This window comes from Brassica oleracea, chromosome C8 (genome assembly GCF_000695525.1).
Source record: "Brassica oleracea var. oleracea cultivar TO1000 chromosome C8, BOL, whole genome shotgun sequence".
NCBI classification, from domain to species: domain Eukaryota; kingdom Viridiplantae; phylum Streptophyta; class Magnoliopsida; order Brassicales; family Brassicaceae; genus Brassica; species Brassica oleracea.
This window is the reverse complement of record NC_027755.1, coordinates 8,014,977-8,035,509: the sequence shown is the minus strand read 5'-3', so window position 1 is coordinate 8,035,509 and position 20,533 is coordinate 8,014,977. Positions and strand designations below refer to the sequence as shown.

Sequence of the window (20,533 nt, the reverse complement as noted above, 5' to 3'; positions counted from 1 at the left end):
TATAACCAAAGAGAATCCGTGGGACATGAAAAAGGACCTGCAAGTAAAGTTTTATTGCAGATTATAAAGTCCATCCGAGCACCGTTTGAAGCACCATCAGTTCAACCAAAACATGGAGTGATCAGCAGCATACAGTAATGATAACAGAAGTATTTCCCCAACACTTCATTTACAACAAGTATTGAGTTATGTACTTAAAAGTTATGGGCTGCTTCCAACAATTGATCTCGACTAATCTCAAGAGATTATGTTCACTACGATGACAACCTAGGATCCTTTAATTAAAGGTGTATCATGAGATCAAATTGTTATATCATCAAAAGAAATGGGTCGCTTGTGAATTAAGATGAGGTTTGGCGGTAACTCTACCTAACTGACTGGAGATCCCAAAGAATAGGTTCAAGGAGACAACTAATTCAAGCTAAATCTGCCCAAAGCACTGTAAGACTTCGGTCTATACCCAGTTCCTATGATGATTAAACAGTGCTACATGTAAGGAATACAGGATAAACATTAGCTTTTAATGATTTGTGTCCATTGTTTTGAGATATAAATGGAGTAGTACATGATACTCCTCTAAACAAAACTAATGGCAAATCACCTTGTGAGTGTGAAATGGGACCGTTTCTAGGAGAATGAAGGAAATGCTATATTCTCCAAGTTCACTCATGATTAACCAGGACTGTTCACGACCAAAATGAACACAATAGAGAACCTAGTTCTGTGAGAGAATGAAGCTGTGTTATAGCTATTGTCTAGGTTTACACCAAAGCCCGGGAGGTTCAAGACATCATGGCCACCTCCTGGCCGAGTAAATCCGATAGCTATTAACAATGACTGGTTCAAGGCTGAAAAATTGCTACCAACTCATCATGCAGTGGATTTTTCGTTTGTACTTGCAAAAGTCCTTAGTTGAGTCTTGTCGAGTCTTGTTTAGGAAGTCAAGTCTTTCGAGTCATCTAGTGTATAGAGTCATTTCTATTCATGTGGGGGATTGTTGGAACTATTTTTTGAACATTATGAATAATGTATTCATATGTCAAAATAAAGTTTTATTTGAATGAGAAATGAAGGTCTAATGTGTGTGATTTGAGAATCTTGTATAAAGTAGCAAATACATACATTAGATATTTGATCTTGGATTTGGGTTTTGATTCGTTAGTTGGACTTCATGTTCATTAACTTAAATCAAATATATGTTGATCTTTTATATTGATAAAATATAAAAAAGAAATCCATTTTAAAGTATATTATTTTGTTTGAATTGGTCAAAACAATAATAATTATACTCTTTAATTTCTTGGCCAAAATGTGAAATAAATTCACTTAATAATTGACAAGGAATAAAGACTCCATTAGTGCACCATGGGAGGTTTCATTTTATGTTGAAAAATGAAACTTGTGCTTCTCATTTTTTTCTATAAAAGGGCTTGTTAGCATTATAGAAAAGATAGACATTGAACAACAAATCATTTTCTCATACTTTGAATAGTTATGTTAGTATTTTTTTTTTTTTTTTGAGTCTGAGAGTACAACACAGAAATAAGTTCGATAGATTCTGTTTTTCGGTGATGGTAAACAGAAACAATGCTGCAGTTGTATCCTGGGAATCTGAGAGCTATGAAACCGTCACACTACGGGTCGTTTAAAGATCTAAGGAAAGAGATTAACCATCTCGACTCTGCAATTCTTCTTTATTCTTATATTTCGGTATTGTAATTTTAATTTACGTTCTTATTATTCTTTACAAATATCACTTGACCTATGGTAGTAAAATAAGGTTCCCACATGAGGATACTAAACCAATTCAATTTACAGATCATGATTCAATTGGTTTAGAAGACCGGGATTCTTGTTATGTTAATCACTTTGATCCTTTCTCTTCTCTGACAAAATATTCGGCGAAGCAGTGTCGTCTTTTGCTCTAACGTTACATGTTCCTCCGGTGGTCTCTGCTGTAAGGTGGAGCTAGCTCCAGCCGTAGCTTCTGGTTATGGTGTTCTTCTTCTTGGAGGCGGCCTCTTAGCATGTAAGTTATTCATCTTACAATACAGACTTTTACTTTGGATTTGCTTTTTTCCTTACTTCACTAAATTTCGATCTTTTTCCCAACTATAGATAGCATGTAAGTGATAGATACAAGCACACTTATGAGAGAAGGAGGTTTAAGAAGAATGAAGTAAAGAGTGGAGTGGTAGAAACGAGGGAATAAGCTTGAAGTCTTTTAAAACAAATAAGCAGATGACACGTGCTTGTATAAGAAAGAAGTATAAATACTAGTATTGTTTCTGTTATACGGTTATGGTTATCGACGATTACAATTGTAAAACTTAGCATATGAACTAGGATCTACTCAGGTGATGAGAGTAGAGTGATACTCAGGTGAAAGAGTATCAATACAGTTGTAATTCTCGAGTTGATTCATCAATATACTCTGTTACTCCATAGATCCGATCTTTGATCTTAATAGTAAGCTAACCCCGCCTTCTTCCAAAACTTATCCCAGGAAGCATCAGTCTTGCATGTGATCGGTTCTTGTTCCAAGATGAGCTTGACCAAGGTTCCTTTACCTCTCAGGTATTGTATGAGTACACTTTGGTTTTTGTCCTTGTACTTGAGCCCGATTATATTGACAAAATTATAGACTACATCACTTAAAAAGCACTTTTAATTTCCTCATAAATAAGCTTGTTATAAACAATATGCGTCTCATATAAAGTGGATTATGTTTTCAGCGGTATTTTTATTCTATTTGTTTTTGTAAATTTGTTTATATCCAAAGAACATGAATTGAATCGGTAGAAAGAAAAGACCTGAAACTAGTCACTGCTTTAACATTTAAAAAAAAAACTTGTATAACCTATTATAAATTTAGATGATTATTATAATTTATAAAAACACTTTAGAATAAAAATAATAATTTATTTTTATTTGGTAATAATTGTAAGATATTAAAATATAATTGACTTATATAGATTTTTTATAAAAATGTATTCAAAATATGATTTATTATTTATTATATTTTCTCGATTTTGTAATCTAAACAATTTTAGGTTTAGTTTTGTATAAAATTAAGAATCAAATCGAATTAGAACCTGATAGGCAATGTTTTCATTTCAGTAAAACCTGATAGGGTGCGTTGAAATTCACGAAAACCTGTTTTCATTTCAATTTTGGACTTTAACCAGCAAATAGTAATGGAATTAACCGAACCGAACCTATCAAACCGAACCGAACCTATCAAACCAAACCGACCCAAATATGATGCTATTCTACCATATGAATCTATATGCAAGTGTCATCAAAAAGCTATGTATAGAAAGCCATATAAATATGAGAGCTGACTAGTTACATAAAGTAGAGAATAAACTCTCGAAATAATAAACAGAACCAGTGAGTCCGTTAGGTTGGAAGAGTAACTCATAAGATTGGGTATGGGGATCATGTATCACCAGTGGGTCAATGCAAGCACCGCTTTGAGGCAAAATCCGACCCTTGTCCAGATTTGCTATTGGTAAAAGCGCGAAGTAAGAACTCCACCAAGAAGAAATTGGGTTGAGGTCAAGCGAACACATTGTCTTCCATGTCTTGCCTGAAGAATCAAACGTCTATATTACTTGGGTGTTCTCTTTTCTCTCAGACACGCACAAGCGGTTATCAAGGATGCACATGGTGAGGAGGTGAGGATCACAAGGGTGGGCAAAGGGAGCTTTACAGATGACTTGGAAAGTCTCGGTGTGAAGAACAAAAGATAGTACCATGGGTTCTTCACACGCGGTGAACCAATAAAGAGACCCATCTAAATGGACGGGTTTATGGTAACAATTGATCGGATAAGGAGAAGCAGGGATAACGTACGTACCTCCAAGTGTTGGTGCTAAAATCAAAAACTTCGCAGTGAGTAACAACCTTTGGTACAAACCCGGATGAATTATACAACCAAACCGGCTTGTAAGTGCCTCTTAGTTTATCTCTACCAAATCCAAGCCTAGGGATTGGGCATTCCATAAATCCATTCTCGTCCCCCTGAATGATGAGGTGTTGATAGTTGGAAAGAGGAAGAATCCGATGCCATCCAGTGGCGGGATTGGCCACGACCCTCAGTTCGAACATACAGAAGACGCATATTAGACCATCACAACTACCATAGCAGAACATGCTACACGTAATAGGGAACTTGAACGTCCAAGCTATTGATGACCCAAACACAAATGTTCGATCATAATCTAGGTCCTCATGGTCTTCATAGCAGAGATTTAAGATAAGGACATCGGGACCACGTAATTGCTTGCGACGGATCAAGTGTCGTTCCTTGAAACGTTGGGAGTCGATTGTGAATTTCCACTTCATGGATACAGATCTGAATCTCAGCAGAGGCTCCGCGGGCACGAGGATGAGCTCTACCAGATCGTGGGGTAGCAATTCCGCTCTAGATGAGTTATGTCTTTTCAGTTTTCAGCAACATTCTACCTCGGTTCTACAGAAACTACTCATGTCAGTTCTATAATTATAAGTATATATAGGCACACAATTTTATTCAGAAAAAAGAAAAAAGGAAAGTTTCCATTGAATAACACGGAAACAAACATATTCATATTGAACAAAACTTAGGTTCAACTTTTAAACTCACTTCCCTTCTTAGAGCACCTCCAATGGGGTTCTATCCATTAGAGTTCTAAACTTGGCATATATGTATATATATAGAAGTTTAGAACACCAATGGGTAGAACCCCCATTGGAAGTGCTCTTATTACCAATCAAAATGCCACCTAGATTAATAATAAAATAGAATAATTTTTGTAAAGCTAAAATAATTGAAAAAATAATAATAACACCAGTTTTATTGACGCTATCGCAACTAACTAAACTATAAATCCTAAATTCTAAACCTTAAATCTTAAATTTTAACCCTAAACCCTAAATTCTAAGCTCTATGCCTTAAATCCAAACCCTAAACCCTAAACCCTAAACCCAAACCCTATATCCTAAACCCAAATCTTAGACATCGTAAACCTTAAATCCAAAGCCTAGACTCTAAATCATTAATCCAAAGCTTTAGAGTATATAATTTGGGTTTAGGATTTACGATTTGAGTTTAGGGTCTAGGGATTGGGTTTGGGTATATGGTTTGAGTTTAGAGTCTAGGTCTTGGGTTAAAGATTTAGAGTCTAGGATTTGGGTTTAGGGTTTGGATTTAGGGTTTACGATTTGGGTTTATGGTCTAGGATTTGGGTTTAGGATATAAGGTTTGGGTTTAGGGTTTACGGTTTGTGTTTAAGGGGAGTATATTCAACTGAGAGTTTTAAGTGATTTGTATTAAAATGACAAATCCACTGTTATTCAAACATGAATTTTAAAAACTCATTTAAAATCCACTGTTATTGAACTTAACATTTCGTAGAGTACTCTAAAATCCACTGTTGTTGAAAATATTTTAAGTTGTGGAGTTTTAAAGTTTTCAGGTGATTTTAGGGTGTTTTGGTGGAGTTTCTTAGTTAAAAAAATTAAAACTCAAATCCCATGGTTTTAGGTTTTATCTAGTGGTTTAAAAAAAATCGCCTAAATCTCTGCAACTTATTAAAATCATCTAAAACTCCATTAAAAGTCAAATAAGGTCAAATGTTATATTGAATGCACCCCGTTAGAGTTTAGGATATAAAATTTAGAATTTAGGTTTAGAATTTAGGGTTTAGAGTTTAAATTTAAGATTTAAGGTTTAAAATTTAGGATTAGGGTTTAGTTAGTGGCGTTAGCGTCACTAAAATTGGCATTATTATTCTTTTTCAATTATTTCAGCTTTTTTTGGGAAAAAATTAATTTATTTTTTATTAATCTATGTGGCATTTTGACTGGTAATAAGAAGGGATGTGAATTTAAAAGTTCACCCCCACAGGATAAACTTAAGTTTTGTTATACAAATATTCAACACCAGAGGAAGCACGCGGGATTTAATGTATCTTTTTATTGAAGTCATATACTATATATTTTGAAATAAATTTATTTATTTTTTCAAGCAGTTTTTGTTTGTTCGAATTTGCATTAGGAAGTTTTGTTTGTTATTATATATTTTGCGACTGCTTCCAATTTGGTGTCTTTTTAGGTTACATTAAGATACCAATACTACATATTTTTAGGCGTGAAGTTACATTATAGCTTGTGATTTATTCTTCTTGGTCTTTAATATACGTTGTGTTATAATCCTAAACTTCTGTAGGTATTGTAAATTTTGTTAAGATAGTTTTTTTCATTTTGTTAGTTGAGAATTTGTGCTAGCATATAATTTAGACAAAATATATTAGTAAATGAATTAAAATTGAAAAATCATATATTAACTGAAACAAACTTAAATTGCATCAAGCAGAAAGTACAAAAAAAACAAAACAATATGAGCTTGGTGTCAAGAAGTTTGCTAAAACAATTCAAGTAGACAGCCGGGTCATGTTTAATATCATAACGATGAAACCAGTGTCATATTTCTTTTTTTTTATTTTTGTTAATTGTGATACATCTCGGTCTGTTGTGGGTAAAATTGTGTGCATTTTTTTTTAGTGGGGAATATTTGAGAAGACCATGTAATTCTTAAGTACAGAAGATCAGTGTGTTGTCTGTATAGAATCGTGGAAAAAAAGTATCAATTAAAAATAAGAAAAGTTTTATGCATGTCTAATGCATATGTCTTAGAGACTATAATATTGATCCTCTACTCTACCATAATTTTTTTCGAAGCTGAAAAAATGTTACATAGTTTCATTAGTAAACAATTAATGCATTTCTTCAGGTTTGTGTGGTAAGGTCTCTTACTGTATAGACAACTTTTTCTTTATGTCGTCGACACAATTCTCCCCAAAATAACTCAAGACACCATGCATGAAGTCAATGGGAAAATAATTAGTAACTAAAAAGGAACAAAAATGTATTTAATATCCATGGAACTCACCAGTTAACGAACTCTACACCTCTAGCTGCAACTTCGTCTGAGGTCTCTCTTGGACTGGGCTTCCACAAAATATCATTGTCACCTACAATCTAATACAACATAGGCAAGCATAAGAATCTTTCTAACAATTTATTATCAGTAAAGATATATTGATCAGAAGTAACCAATATAATGTTCTTACAGTTGAAAAATCGATTGCGGGAAACAAAGACTTGTATTTTGTAAGGCTTCTTCGCATGACACATGGATGATCACCCTGCGTTCATAAAAAGGCCTCAAATATTGATCAATCTTTGGTCACTACTAAGAGCTAAATAGTAGTGTACCATAGTTTCTCTGAGTACCTCAGCAGGAAGAAAAGGTGGGCTGTTTAAGCCTGGAATGGCAGGACGGTCGCTGCTCCCAGCTTTAACCACCATAAGCGCTGTTGCATACACTCCATTAGTATATTCTCCGCCTCCAAAAGCACCAACAGCAGTTCTACATTCAGTGAGTTTTACTTGCCTCTGCTTCCTGCACCACATCTACTACAGTTTTTGTGAAAGACATGAGCTCCATCTTCTTCCACTTGCAGTGCATGTTTCCATTCAGAACTTAAGAATCAAAGCGTAATAATAGAGACTCTTTGGGTGATATCATCACATATGAATTAACAAATAACAGTTAGCAGTGTTCAAACTTATCGCTTCATGTGAAAGTGAAATCGGCCAAGAGATATATAATGTTGAAGGAAAAAACAGTAACATCTAATGGCAGCATATGAAGCACACACATATGAAACCGTAGTTTCTAATACTTTTCATATTTTCAATTCAAAATTTAAGAATCAAAGTGTAACAAAGCAACTCTTTGGATGATATCATCAAGAAAGGCTCACTACAAAATTAAAGGTAGCAGTGTTCAAACCGTAGCTTCTAATAGCAACTGGCAGCACATAGATGAAAAAAAATACTCGAGACATACACAACTACCTCAAAGCTTTAATGGTAGAATCTTCACCGGACTCTTTGCTTTTATCGGAGACAACCTTTGGCGGCTGAGGCAACCAATCATCATCACCAGCTACAATCACTTTCACATCCAGGACCGGCGGTGTCATGGGCCTTAGGGCAAAAAAAAAATTAATTTCTAAACTATTATTTTTGTTTAAAAAATCTGATAGATATATGTTTTTTTTCAAAATACCAGTAGTATTTTTAAAAATAAATCTATGGAAATAAAAAAAACTTTCATATAAAAAAAATTTAGATCTCTTTTCTTATTTTTAATATAAAAATACATGTATTTTTTAAAATAATCGGGCTCTTATCTATTAAGAAATAGGGGGACAACGGATTGGACCCGGGACGGTCGCACCGCTCGCCCCCCTATCTAAGCCGGCCTTGTTCACATCTTCATCTTTCTTTACCACCTATATAAAAGAAATCTTAAATTTTTTAGAAAATTACAAAAGAAAGGTGTGATTTTTACAGAGCCATACAAAATTCAAGTTCCAATAAGGTTAATGATAGAACCAAAACTAAGACGACATATAAACAGAACAAAGAACATCTCCAAGAATCAAACAGCAGTTTCAGCTCATCTAGAGCCCTAAGCATATCGACTTTGTTCTCAATATACACAAAGAAATCAGTGAGCTAGCAAATCATAAAGATCAATGCTTACTGTGAGAAACCTCTGGCCCTCTTCTTTATCAGTACCTCTGAGACATCAGAATCATAGTTTGTAAGATATTCAAATCGAGAAGAAGAATTCGATCTCTATATTCTCGTGCTCCGTTGCCAAATCAATAACGGAAACTCACTGTCAATGCAAACAAAATTTGAGGGTTGAAGACGATACAATCCCGATAAAATAAGTTTCTAGTGTTTTTAGGAATTGTGAGGATGATGTCCAGTGAATGAAGACGACCTTTTATAGGTGGATATACACCGTCTGGAAGAGAAATACAAAGCATTAAATGATTAATCGTGCTGGTTGTGGATTGAAGAATTAAAGATAGTTCTTAATGGCGATGAATCCCGTAACGTTATGGAAGAGAAGAATCTCAAACGAAACGACACAAACGAAGCTCGACCCAAATATTCTGCATGAAGATTCGCCTCACACAACCTCCTGAAACTCCATTAATGGCGATAGATTCGTTTGAAGATGAACCCTGGATGCCAAAGTCAGATTGACGAAGACGATGAACGAATCCTACCTGCTTTCCTTTCATTTGGGTTGGGCTTTGATTTTTAACAAATAAAATAACTAAAGGCCAAGTCCAACTAATTTAATCATAATGGCCCATATAAAATCGAAACAGAAATATAAAAAACGAAGAGGACACGTGAAAGGCTACCCTTAATTTACTTAATGACGTGTCTCTCTCAGGAGACAGATCACTGCCTTAGTGATCGGTGAATTAACAGTTTTCCTTAATTTACTTAGTGACGTGTCTCTCTAACACAACTTTGGTAGTGATTGGTGAATTAACAAAAAGCGGATTTCAAAAAGCCGTACCGGAAACCGCACATGGTTACCAATCAGTTATTCTTTCTGAAAAACTGTTATATATATCTACCAAATCAGTTTACAATTTCATCATATCAGAAAAAAAAGGAACGTGAGTTCACTTGACTAAGCATTCATTCACACAACATTCAAAGTGACTTATTCATATTCACAAAATATGTAAGTTTGTTGATTTAAATTGATTACGTTACATTTAAAATAATTAATTAATCCACATAATAAATCTTAAAATAAAATAACTACAAACTAATAAGTGTATTTCGTTATCCAATTAATTGAAGGTTAACAAAGAAATGATATTTACTTACAATATAGTGTTTAAAATTATAGTTTATTTAATATAAATTACCAAAATGGTTATTGTTAGTTTAATTTAACTGAATTGCTAAAGTAATAGTTTGTTTATGAAAAAGCCAAATTCTAAAACAATTGTTAGTTTAATTTAAGTAAATTGCTAAAGTAATAATTTTGTTGGATATATAGAAGCGTAAATCTTAAAATTTTAGTTTACGATGCTGACTAAATGATAACATAATATTCATAGAAACCATAGTTCATTCAGAAAATATTAAATAATCAGGACCGTATCTATATATTTAATTTAAGTTCTTGTCAATTTTCAAAAGATCAGTATTCCTTCTTTATCATAAATATGCATATCTGTTTTTTTTCCTCTAAAATCTAGATAAGTTTCAAATAAAGCGCACTACTTCTTTTATGTATGTTAACACTTTATTCGCATCATAATTAAAATATAAAAACTAACCAATCAACCAAACGAAATGATACCAATGAACATAGACATTTATTAAAAATAGAGTGGTTCCAAACCTAAGAGAATGGGTTACTGAGCTTACTGAATTCATATATTAGTTAAGTTTTTTTTAACAGCTTACTAGTTAACTATTTGAAATTTGATTATAATGCAGCTAAAGAGTTGGTAATCTTTATGTGAAATTAAATTGCCTAGTCAACCTTTTTGTGTTGGTCATAATTACAAATATATTTGATACCATACGTGTCTTAAATTAAATTTAATCTTTTATAATAACTATTTATATTATTTTAAATAAATATTAGTTTTGAAATATGTTATATTCTTGTATATTTAAAATTAAATATAATTTAATGAAATGTAGTATTCTAACGGGCGAATGGATACAAATTCTGGAAGAACAACAAATTCAAGTCTGTCTTACAAAAGCATCGATTCCTCCTACGGAAACAACTTTAAGAGTAAGTTTTAACTATATTTTCAAAATTTTAATAGTTATAGATTTTAAATTATATTCATTAACTAATCTTATAATTTTAAAATTTGTAGACCAAATACAAATACAAATGAGAAAAAGACAAAATAGCACTAAATCAAGTTTTTGTTCTCAAACTAGTACTTAAAGTCAAAAGTCACAAAAATAGCACTTAATGTTTTATCAAAAGTCACAAACTTAGGGTTTAGGGTTTATGGTTTAGAGTTTAGGGTTTAGGGTTTAGAGTTGAGAAATGAGGTTTTGGGGATAAGATTTCAAATTTTGAAAAATAAAATAATTAAAATTTTCAAAGGATAAACTTAGAAATGTGCTATTTTGGTCATTTTAGTTTTTGAGTGCTATTTTTGTGATATAAATTTAGAAAGGTGCTATTTTGGAGATTTGCCTAATACAAATGGTCATATATATATAAGGAAAAACTTTAATTCAATTGTTCGACGAAGCACTTTCGAGGGATAATTATACTCTTAAAAATCCAAGTGCAAGTGTTAGAGAGTATATGGTAGATAAATTCAACCGAGCCTTCAACAATGAATATAACTTATGTGTTTTTTAAAAACAAGATCAATGAATTTGATCTCCACTCAAATTACTCTAATGAGTGAATTACTCTTTCAAATAAGAGGTTCAGTTATAGTACTTAGGGATCGAATCCACGAGGAGCTAGAGAACCTAATAAATATAATCAGAGTGATTAAACTAGGTTGATTATGATTAAATGTAAAAACAGGTTTGTGAGCAAGACAATTTCTCGATTGATTTGATTGGATTTTTGGTGTTTTAGATGAAATAACTAGACTTAGGGTTTCTATTCAGGTAATCAGGATTATAATCCTACAGATGCCTAACAAGTTGTATGCATGATATTGTAGAGCTCAAACACTTATAAACAAACCGATCGGCGTTCGCTTTCTAGGTTTGTCTATTGACCAGATATAAGTGTCGATCGATGACTCTAGAGGAATATCGATCGATACACTTAATCGATCGATACACTTGTTGTACCGTCGATCAATTATTATATAGGAATATCGATCGACACGTTCTTAGTCAAGCTTTACGCGCGGGTTGAATTATGCTCACTAGGCTTCCTAGATAAGATTTCACCTTACTCTAGCAATCCTAACTCAATTAGGACGGATTCAGGGTGAAATGCAAGTGATGACTTGAGTCAACAACTCCTAGGGCAAGTTCTAGCTAGCTAAACTAGAAACATGCATTAATGACAATCCTAGTGATGAATACACAACTTAGAAATCTATAGTTGGGGCTAACCCCTCGTAACCTATTTAAACCGTAAACCTAACAATAGAACTACTCAGACATGGCTAAGCAATTCATAACATCAATTAGGTATAAAAACTGCACAAATAAATAGATAGATATTAATGGAGTTCCAATCACAAGTCTTTTTGGATCTTCTCTCCAACTCTACTAAAATCTTAGAAAACGTTTGCTGTGAAAATAAAAAAACAAGAAAGCACCCTTTGCCTCTAACATGTTGGCAAACTATAAATATTAGGTTAAAACTCGTAAGGGGTAATCTTGTAAATTGGTGAAGTCTTGGGCTCTAAGTCGGCTGGAACCAAACGGGCTTCTGCGCACTTCGCCGTCGATCGATGTCACGGGATGTGCATCGATCGATTATTGTCTCTGAATGTCGGCCATTGGTCTTGCTCGATGGTCAGCTCGGATGTTTTCTTCAATTATCTCCAAAATGCTCCAAAATCATCATTTTCTTCCAAATCACTCCTGATCCTATAAATATACTAAATAGACTCTAAAACATAATAATTAGTTATTAAAACACTTATAAACCATGGCTAAAAGTGGGTATAATCCATGGCCTATAAACTCCCTCAGACTTACCCTTTTGCTTGTCCTCAATCAAAAAATACAGGCAGTCTCTCTGAAATAGGTTTGAAAATAGCAGGGGCTTACAGATTTAAAACTCATAATCATCACCTTAGGAAATACTAGTCTCAGAAGCACACTATGCCATATCCTAGTCTAGCAACCAAATTCTCCCGGTCAACAACTTAGCAAATCCTGTCTGACAATCTCCTTTACCAACCTCAATTCTTGCATAAATAAAAGTGTAGGCTTTGCCTTGGGGGTATCGATCACAGGATACAAGGATGCTCAAACAAGTATTTAAACCTAGATGTAAATAAAAGTTTCTTTCCTCTCTCTCTACTAATTTCTCTCTCAGTCAAAGTCTGCTTTATTGCAAGAACATTGCCCAAGATTGGACATGCTTCCATGAATCAAGCTTTAATGGTTTTAGCCACCAAGTCATGTTCTAATCCTTTACCTATAAAATTCTTATGAATCAAGTCTTAATGGTTATAGCCACCAAGTCATGTTCTAATCCTTTACCTATAAAATTCTTATGAATCAAGTCTTAATGGTTATAGCCACCAAGTCATGTTCGAATTCTTTTCTTAAATTACCATCTATAATTATTATATATATATATATATATATATATTTTTTTTTTTTATTTATCTATATTTCGAAATAGAGAGAGAGGGTGTTAAATTTACACAAGGCTTTACCTTCTAGACTTGTTTGAAGAATCCAATCCCATACGAAGCCCCAAGACAAGCAGAGTTGAGCTCAATTAGGTTGGAGGTCAGCTTTGATTCCTTCGAACATTCTCAGCAAGTGTAACATAGTTGACAGGTTGATCCACTTTAGTATCTTTAGTGTTATCTGCAACTAGTAAATCTAGAATGGCGTGGTTAGATAATAAGCAAAATCAATAAGTTCATTGTCCCCTTCTTGACTCAATAAAAACTTATTATTGAAAACATTTTAATAAGACTCATGAAATAAACTAATATTAGTAAACCTCCCCCAGACTTAAACTACACTGTCCCCAGTGTAATTTCAGTCGGAGTTATGGTGAAAACTAAAGCATAAGGACATAATTTAACAAGTAAGAACGATATACCAGACCGGAATAGATGTCGATCAATGTTAAGATGTTGTCATCGGTCGCGGCAGGTGATGTTTTGTCGATCGATGTCCGCAGAGTCTCGTCGGTCGATATTCTGGGCAATCGTCTACTCGGATCTCTTTTTTGTTTTTTTATGACCTGCAAAAATTTTTAAAACTAACATAAGTACTAAACTAATAAAAACCAATTAGAAATTACCTAATAGTGGGTTGCCTCACAGGCTCACACTCAGCGCTTTGTTATAGTCATTTAGCTTGACTTTGGAGGTGATTTGGCTAGTAATGTGGAAAGCTGGTACTTTCTGGAAGCAAGTTTCCATCTCTTCTCTGCTCTTGTGGAACCATGTACCAGTGAAGTCTCTCATTGCCTTGTCTCCTCTGCGCCATTTGTCTTTCATTGTTGCAGTTGTATTCTCTATCTTCTGCAATCTGTCTCCAAGACATTCAAATTTCAACTGATGTCTCACAAGTGTGGCCTATGTGTCAGCTGAGATCTCCTCTCCACGGTTGTTTATATCAGACATCTAATTTCACCTTTGGTACTAGCCCTCGTCAGTTTGTAACTTCGTCGATCGATGTCCTTCTGGGACTGTCGGTCGGTATGTCGATGCGTCCGTCGATCGATGTCGATGCCTCTGGTCGACGAGCGATGAATCTCTGAATCTCCACTATCTTCCTCTACATTGCCTCTGTCTGAGAAGTCAAAGAACTGATGGTGATGTCCCATGGGAAATAAATGTCATCACATCTCCCAGAGTTCTGTAGATCTCTTCTACCATCTGATCAATCTCTGCTCTGGTGTAAGAATCTGGTTGAGACTTCATCGGATTTGATTGTGACGGGTCAGCGTCGATCGATGTTCTAAGGTCTCTGTCGATCAATGCTGGTGTAGTTGCTTCGGCCGCACGCTGTGTCTGCATTCTGGCTATGTCTTGCCTCATCTCCTCCATGCATGTAGTCAACCAACTGATGCTATCATTCAGTGGGTAGTAGACACCATCAAGCTTCATCTGAAAGTCATCTTCATTCTTCTCTTGGGCTCCACAGATTCCATAAAGCATCTCATTTATCTCATCCTGGGTGTAGATTTCTGGTACCAGCTTTGTCAGTGTGAATGACCTAGCATGTTCTGGAAGACATAGGTAGCTGGGCTCGTCCATTGAAGCCCTTTCCAGAAGATTTCTGATATCATCCTTGGATATACGGATGATGTGTCCATCTACATCTCAGGCATGTCCATGATCATCTCTATAGACTCCATACTTATCCTTGTGGAATCTCCTAGTTCCATCACGGTCATAGGCTCTTTTTCAAACTCGGGACGTCTGTCGATTGATGTTGGGTCTCCAATGTCGATCGATGGTCGAGTATGTTGTTGATACTCCTGCAGCTCAAATCAAATCAAAACAAAAATATTACCTCGGCCAATGATTGCATCCCATCCTCCCTCTTCATGCTTTTCCAAATCCCTACTAGGAGCCGATTGCTCTCTTTCACTTTTACAGACAATGTTGTGGCGACAAATCTCCAAGTACCAAAGCTTTGTGGAGTGACTAATGTTTGTTGGTTGTTGCTATAAATCAAACGCATGAAAGTTTGTAGTTTTTTGATGAATAAAAGAGGCCAACGTTGAACTCTTATCTACCACTGGATTTTGTTTTGAATACAAAAGTCTCTCCTTGTGAGAAAAGTATTAATCTATTATAGCGCAATAAACAGACTATTTTTAGTTAAAAGAAATTAAGTACTGAATTCTTGTAATTTCTAACTAGCTTGAATCGCTTGAGCTGCAGGAGAATCATCATAGACCAGTTCATCCACTGGACTTATCTCAGACCACGTAGCTGCATCGGCATATCCTAGCTCAAACAGCCTATCCAACACCTCGTCCTCTGCTGGCTCCAGTGCCCATTTCAATAGCTATGTATCAGAAAGAAAAAAAAAACGAAAGATTAACACACTTACTCTCAAAGGACAATGATATCCACTAGAAGGAACTGATCATTTAACCTGTCTTGCGGTTGCCCTGTTTAGAGGGTTGCAGTCTGGGCTGATCCCAATACCCTTTAGTTTGAAGCTACTAGCGGAAAACGCACAAACTCGAACCTGTGAGAAAGATTTGAAACAGAAAGTTCATTGAGCTCCAAGGAACAGCTGCTATAACATGTGACCTAAAGCGAAAATCACAAAGCAATGGTTGGTCTTGTTTCAGTCATTTACTCTATTTTTCATAATGCTCTTATGATAGTTTAACATATGAAAGGGCTTCCAAAATAGTGACAAAGCCATCCACGCTTTTAGTTGATCTTAAAGATATGGAATCAACAGACAACAGAAGCAACAACTACTCAAGATAAAGAATAGAGAAACAAAACAAGAAGCGTCTTACTGTTTTAGCAGCAGCAGATGGTGGCATAAACAAAGTCAAACCTCCATCAACACAAACTCGATTCCGGAACATCGTTACAGGCCTTGGTGCAAGATATCTGCATTTGTTCTTACATAATATAAGTTAAAAAGTTGGTGTAAAATTCAAAAGCAAGCACCAGTAAACCTCTAGGTATTTACCCTGGAATAAATGAAGATGTATGAACTGCATTTATAAGGTCACTTTTGGAGTCGAATTGATCCACCAGTAAACCTCTAGGTTTCCAGAGCACCTGTGTGATAGCAACTAAAATACCAGTAGAATGATGATCAGAGAAGTCAAATCGAAAGAGAAATCCTTTAGGATTGAAGGGAAAAGCTGCTTCTTTTACCACGAACTCTGCCATTGGACCTAATATGAATATCATCCGGTAGTAATTTCTCCATAGACTCTCTGAGGACAGCCTAAAATCACATTGACTTGGATCAACAATATCACCACCTTGCGTTTCACTCATAAACTCTTATATTGCATACAAAATCATGCTATAAAAGAAATGACAGAACAAACATAAAGTCAACTGTCTGAAACAGAGAGCAAGAAGAAAACTAATTACCCCAAGACGAAAAGCAGTGCCATTGCGTCGACAATCATCAGCAAGAACCTTGGTAGCTTCAAGGGCTTCCCACATAGAGGATCCTGAGGTTATCACAGCACAGACTACAGCACCAGCAGAAGCTCCTGCCAAAGGAGTAGTGTCCTGAATCAAACAACATAACCATCAACAACCTTTTCTTGAATTAAGACAGAGAGAATTCAAGAAGCACCTTGATGTAACCCTTCTCGATGAGAAGCTGAGCAACACCAAGATGATAAGGGAACAAAAGACCAGCAGCAGAGAAGCTAAAACCCGGGCTTGTAATGACCCTCCTCTCTTTCTCAGCCTCTACGTCTTTAACCCTTTGTTCCTATATCATCTCTGGATCAACCTCATCTTCAATTACTGTTCCTATTCTATCTCCGTCATCACTCGGAGGCGTCCGTTGATTGGACCTTTTCAAAAGCCTCGACGCGACTCCGATGAACATATCACCGGTGGCAGCAGCGAAAGATCTCTTCTCTGGATTCGAAGAAACCTGCTGGTTTCCGGCAGACCCATTAGAAGAAGAGGAGCATGATAGCCTAAGGGAGAAAACCCTCGGTGAAAGGTCGAAGCTTTTGCTTGTACGGAGCGATATGAAGGGTCTGGGAAGAAGAGAGATCGCCATGGATATAAGGGTCACAATCAGATTATTATTTCGCAATCTCGAAAGTTCGAGATTTGATCATCGCAGTTCACCAGAGAGAGAGTCGTGAGAATGAATGAGACTGTGTTACGTGGCGAAATTGGCTGCTATAACACTATCTACAATCATAAAATTATCCTTCACCCTCTGTTTCTCTTTTTTAACAGTCCACTGCGGCAATCTTCTTTCTCTTCCAGATGCTTATTCAACACCCAGTTCAATTTTAACTTCTAGAAATGTTTTGTTTAATAAAATTCAACACCCTACCCCACTATTTCCAATTCATCTTTTTTATATATTTTATAATTTAATAGCTTTTTATTAAATAATAATTTTGAATATAATTAACTTAAATAATTTAAATGACATATTTTAATAATTTTTATTATTTAATATTTTTTTTAAAAAATATAATATAAAACATAATATTATTAAAATAAATAAAATGACGAAATTTCAAATACACATGATATAACATACAAAACAACAAATAAAAACACACAACTTATTTGGTACAATAAACTCAAATAAAAACATACAACTTATTTGGTACAATAAGAACAATCACACACGAAAATTTTAAGATTTTTTAATCAAGAAACATTCTGAATTGCGTTCATATGTGTTTGACTAGATCTGCTTGCAGTTCGTGATGTACATTTGAATCACGTAATTCAGATCTAGCTCGGACATGATTTGCAAATACGGGTAACACCTCAGTCGAAAATAGATGTGATGTGCTTGAACCACTTGCCTCAGATTGATCATAATCGGTACAGTGTTGAGCATATGTATCTCGTTCATCCTCAACAATCATATTATGCAATATGATTCATGACCGCATGATGATAGCCAAAACAGATATGTCCCACATGCGAGCTGGTTCACAAATGATTTTGAATCGAGCCTGTAACACTCCAAATGCACGTTCGATATCCTTCCGGCATCCTTCTTGATGTTTTGCAAATAACTTGTCTGGTTCACTCTGAGGAAGTCGGATTGATTTGATTTGGATAAGAAGGATATATACCATCAGCTAGAAAGTATGCCATGTCATACGGACGTTGGTTGACGAAAAAGTTCACTCTCGGAGGATTTCCTTGTTCAACATCATCAAACACCGGCGAACGAGAACGTTTATATCGTTTAGTGTGCCCGGACATCCGAAAAATGCATGTCAAATCCATAGATCATGAGATGCAACTGCTTCAAGTATAATAGGGGTGGTTCCCTTATCTCCCCTAGTAAATTGACCTTCCCACGCCGTTGGACAATTTTTCCATTCCCAATGCATGCAATCAATACTCCCGATCATCCCAGGAAACCCTCGCATTTCACTAACATGGAGAATTCTTTGTAGGTCCTCTTGAGTTGGAGCTCTGAGATACTCTTGCTCATAAAGTTGGATGATTCCTTTACAGAATCGACGCAAGCACTCCAATGCTGTAGTACCTCCTATTTTGATATATTTATCGACTGCATCGGCAGCAACACCATACGCTAGCATTCGCATGGCGGTTGTACATTTTGCCAAAGGAGATATACCTTCTTTATTGGTTGCGTCAACTCGTTGAGTGAAGTAGTTGTCACTGCTTGATAGGTCTCCAACTATCCGAAGAAAAACATGTTTTCGCATCCGGAATCGTCGACGAAATATTGCATCATCATATGTTGGTTGATTTGCAAAGTAATCTTCAATAAGCCTTTGATTTGCCGCTACATGATCTCTTTTGAAGTATTTTATTTTGCTACGAGGCGCCTGATCTTCAACAATTTTTTGTCGACGCTCTCTAAACCGATTAACGATATACCTCTCTTCAATTTCAGACTGTTTTTTGTAAGCTTCAATATCAAAAGAAAATTCGAATGAATCCATTGGTATTTTTGGTAAGCTAAGATTTGTGTTGTTGGTAAATCTTTAGAAAAATGAGTCTCCATTTATTAAAAAATAAGTGGCTGTAATTTTTGGACGTCAAACAAATATCAAATTGACATAAATAACATATAAGATTGGATTCTCCAACAATAACTGAAAGTCACAGATTGCATACAAACACAATTCGTAAAGTAGACATAGACATACAAATTATTAAAGTAGAATGAAACAAAAACACATTATTAAAGTAGAAAAAAACAAACACACATTATTAAAGGAAAAAAACAAACACATATAATTAAAACATAAAAATACACACAAAAACATGAAATCAACTAATTTCCAAATAGATCGTGGCTTAGCTTCTCCAACAGTTGTTTGTTCTTGTCATCGAGATGCTCTTTTTCACTTAGCTTCATGATAATCTTCATCTTTTTAGCTTGAGTCTTTTCTTTCATCAATTGGTTTGCTTCTTCTTGTCTCTTGGCTATTGTGTCCAATCGTTCCAATTCTTGTTCTTTGAATTGTTTGAATTCATTCTACTCTTCGTTCACTGATATCACTCAAATTACCCTAAGGAGTGATTTATACTCTCTCAAATAAAATGTCGAGTTATAGTACTTAGGGATCGAATTCACAGGGAGCTAGTGAACCAATTAAATCTAATCAGTTTGATTAAGCTAGGCTAATAGGTTTAAAAGTAGTAAATAAATATAGCAAAGCAGTAAACAAGTTGAACAAGACAATTGTTCAGCTTGGCAGGGAGTTGTTTGATGGAAGGATGGTTGCTAGATCTAGGGTTTCTATTCAGGTGTTCGAGATTATAATCATATAGATGCCTAACAGTTGCATGCATGATATACAAGAGCTCAACTCCTTAATCACAGTGATAAGCGATGACAATGTTTCACTGGTTAACTAACTAGATCTTGGATCTCAACTGTCATCTTTTGATCACAAGAAAGTGTCGATCGATGATCCTATAGGGATATCGATCGATACACCTTTCGCAATATCGATCGATTGTCAGAAGACAATATCGATCGATAGCTTCTAGCTAAGCCCTAGGCGCTGATTGATAATGCTCACTAGTCTCCTAGATCAGCGGTTAGCTCTCTCTAGCAGTCCTAACATGACATATTAGATTCAGGACTTGATGATCAAGGATGCTTGACACATGCAAATTTCTAGGTTCATGTTCTAGTTAGCAAGGCTAAAACAAGAATTAAGAACAATCTAACAATGAATATCAAAACTCAGCAAATCTATAGTTGGGGCTAATCCCTCTAACCTATTTGAACCCTGAATCTAACAAGT

At 35.2% G+C, this 20,533-nt stretch overlaps 1 protein-coding gene, 1 long non-coding RNA gene and 3 pseudogenes across 5 annotated transcripts; all 5 read right to left on the bottom strand.

The window, feature by feature from the left end:
• Positions 1–3,344: 3,344 nt before the first annotated feature.
• Positions 3,345–4,595, bottom strand: LOC106308575 (annotated as a pseudogene).
• Positions 4,596–6,704: 2,109 nt separating this feature from the next.
• Positions 6,705–8,039, bottom strand: LOC106311217 (phosphoglycerate mutase-like protein). Of its 4 annotated transcripts, none has more exons than XM_013748432.1 (4): positions 7,909–8,039; positions 7,264–7,461; positions 7,119–7,193; positions 6,705–7,026 (listed from the first exon to the last, which is right to left on the bottom strand). In XM_013748432.1, the coding sequence occupies exons 2-4, from the start codon at positions 7,459–7,461 to the stop codon at positions 6,934–6,936; spliced, it is 366 nt and encodes a 121-aa protein (XP_013603886.1). In that variant the 5' UTR covers positions 7,909–8,039; the 3' UTR covers positions 6,705–6,933. The 4 variants fall into 4 exon arrangements, with proteins under 4 accessions (XP_013603886.1, XP_013603887.1, XP_013603888.1 ...); XM_013748433.1 differs by having other exon boundaries at positions 7,264–7,504; positions 7,909–8,033; XM_013748434.1 differs by having other exon boundaries at positions 7,282–7,504; positions 7,909–8,033.
• Positions 8,040–8,268: 229 nt separating this feature from the next.
• LOC106311177 lies at positions 8,269–9,116 on the bottom strand. Its single transcript, XR_001263938.1, has 3 exons — positions 8,849–9,116; positions 8,603–8,740; positions 8,269–8,348 (listed from the first exon to the last, which is right to left on the bottom strand). It is a non-coding gene; the product is annotated as an uncharacterized LOC106311177 (long non-coding RNA).
• A 6,184-nt stretch (positions 9,117–15,300) lies between these two features.
• On the bottom strand, positions 15,301–17,533 carry LOC106307606 (annotated as a pseudogene).
• A 396-nt stretch (positions 17,534–17,929) lies between these two features.
• The window catches only part of LOC106308574, a 7,037-nt pseudogene continuing 4,433 nt past the window's right edge, over positions 17,930–20,533 (bottom strand).

Bases quoted from the DNA above. Each gene is read 5' to 3' on its own strand.
- LOC106311217 (XM_013748432.1), bottom strand. From the start codon at position 7,461: ATGTGGTGCAGGAAGCAGAGGCAAGTAAAACTCACTGAATGTAGAACT. The intron at 7,194-7,263 runs GTACACTACTAT...TTATGAACGCAG, and splicing joins AGGTACTCAGAGAAACTATG to GGTGATCATCCATGTGTCAT. The intron at 7,027-7,118 runs GTAAGAACATTA...ATGTTGTATTAG, and splicing joins CCGCAATCGATTTTTCAACT to ATTGTAGGTGACAATGATAT.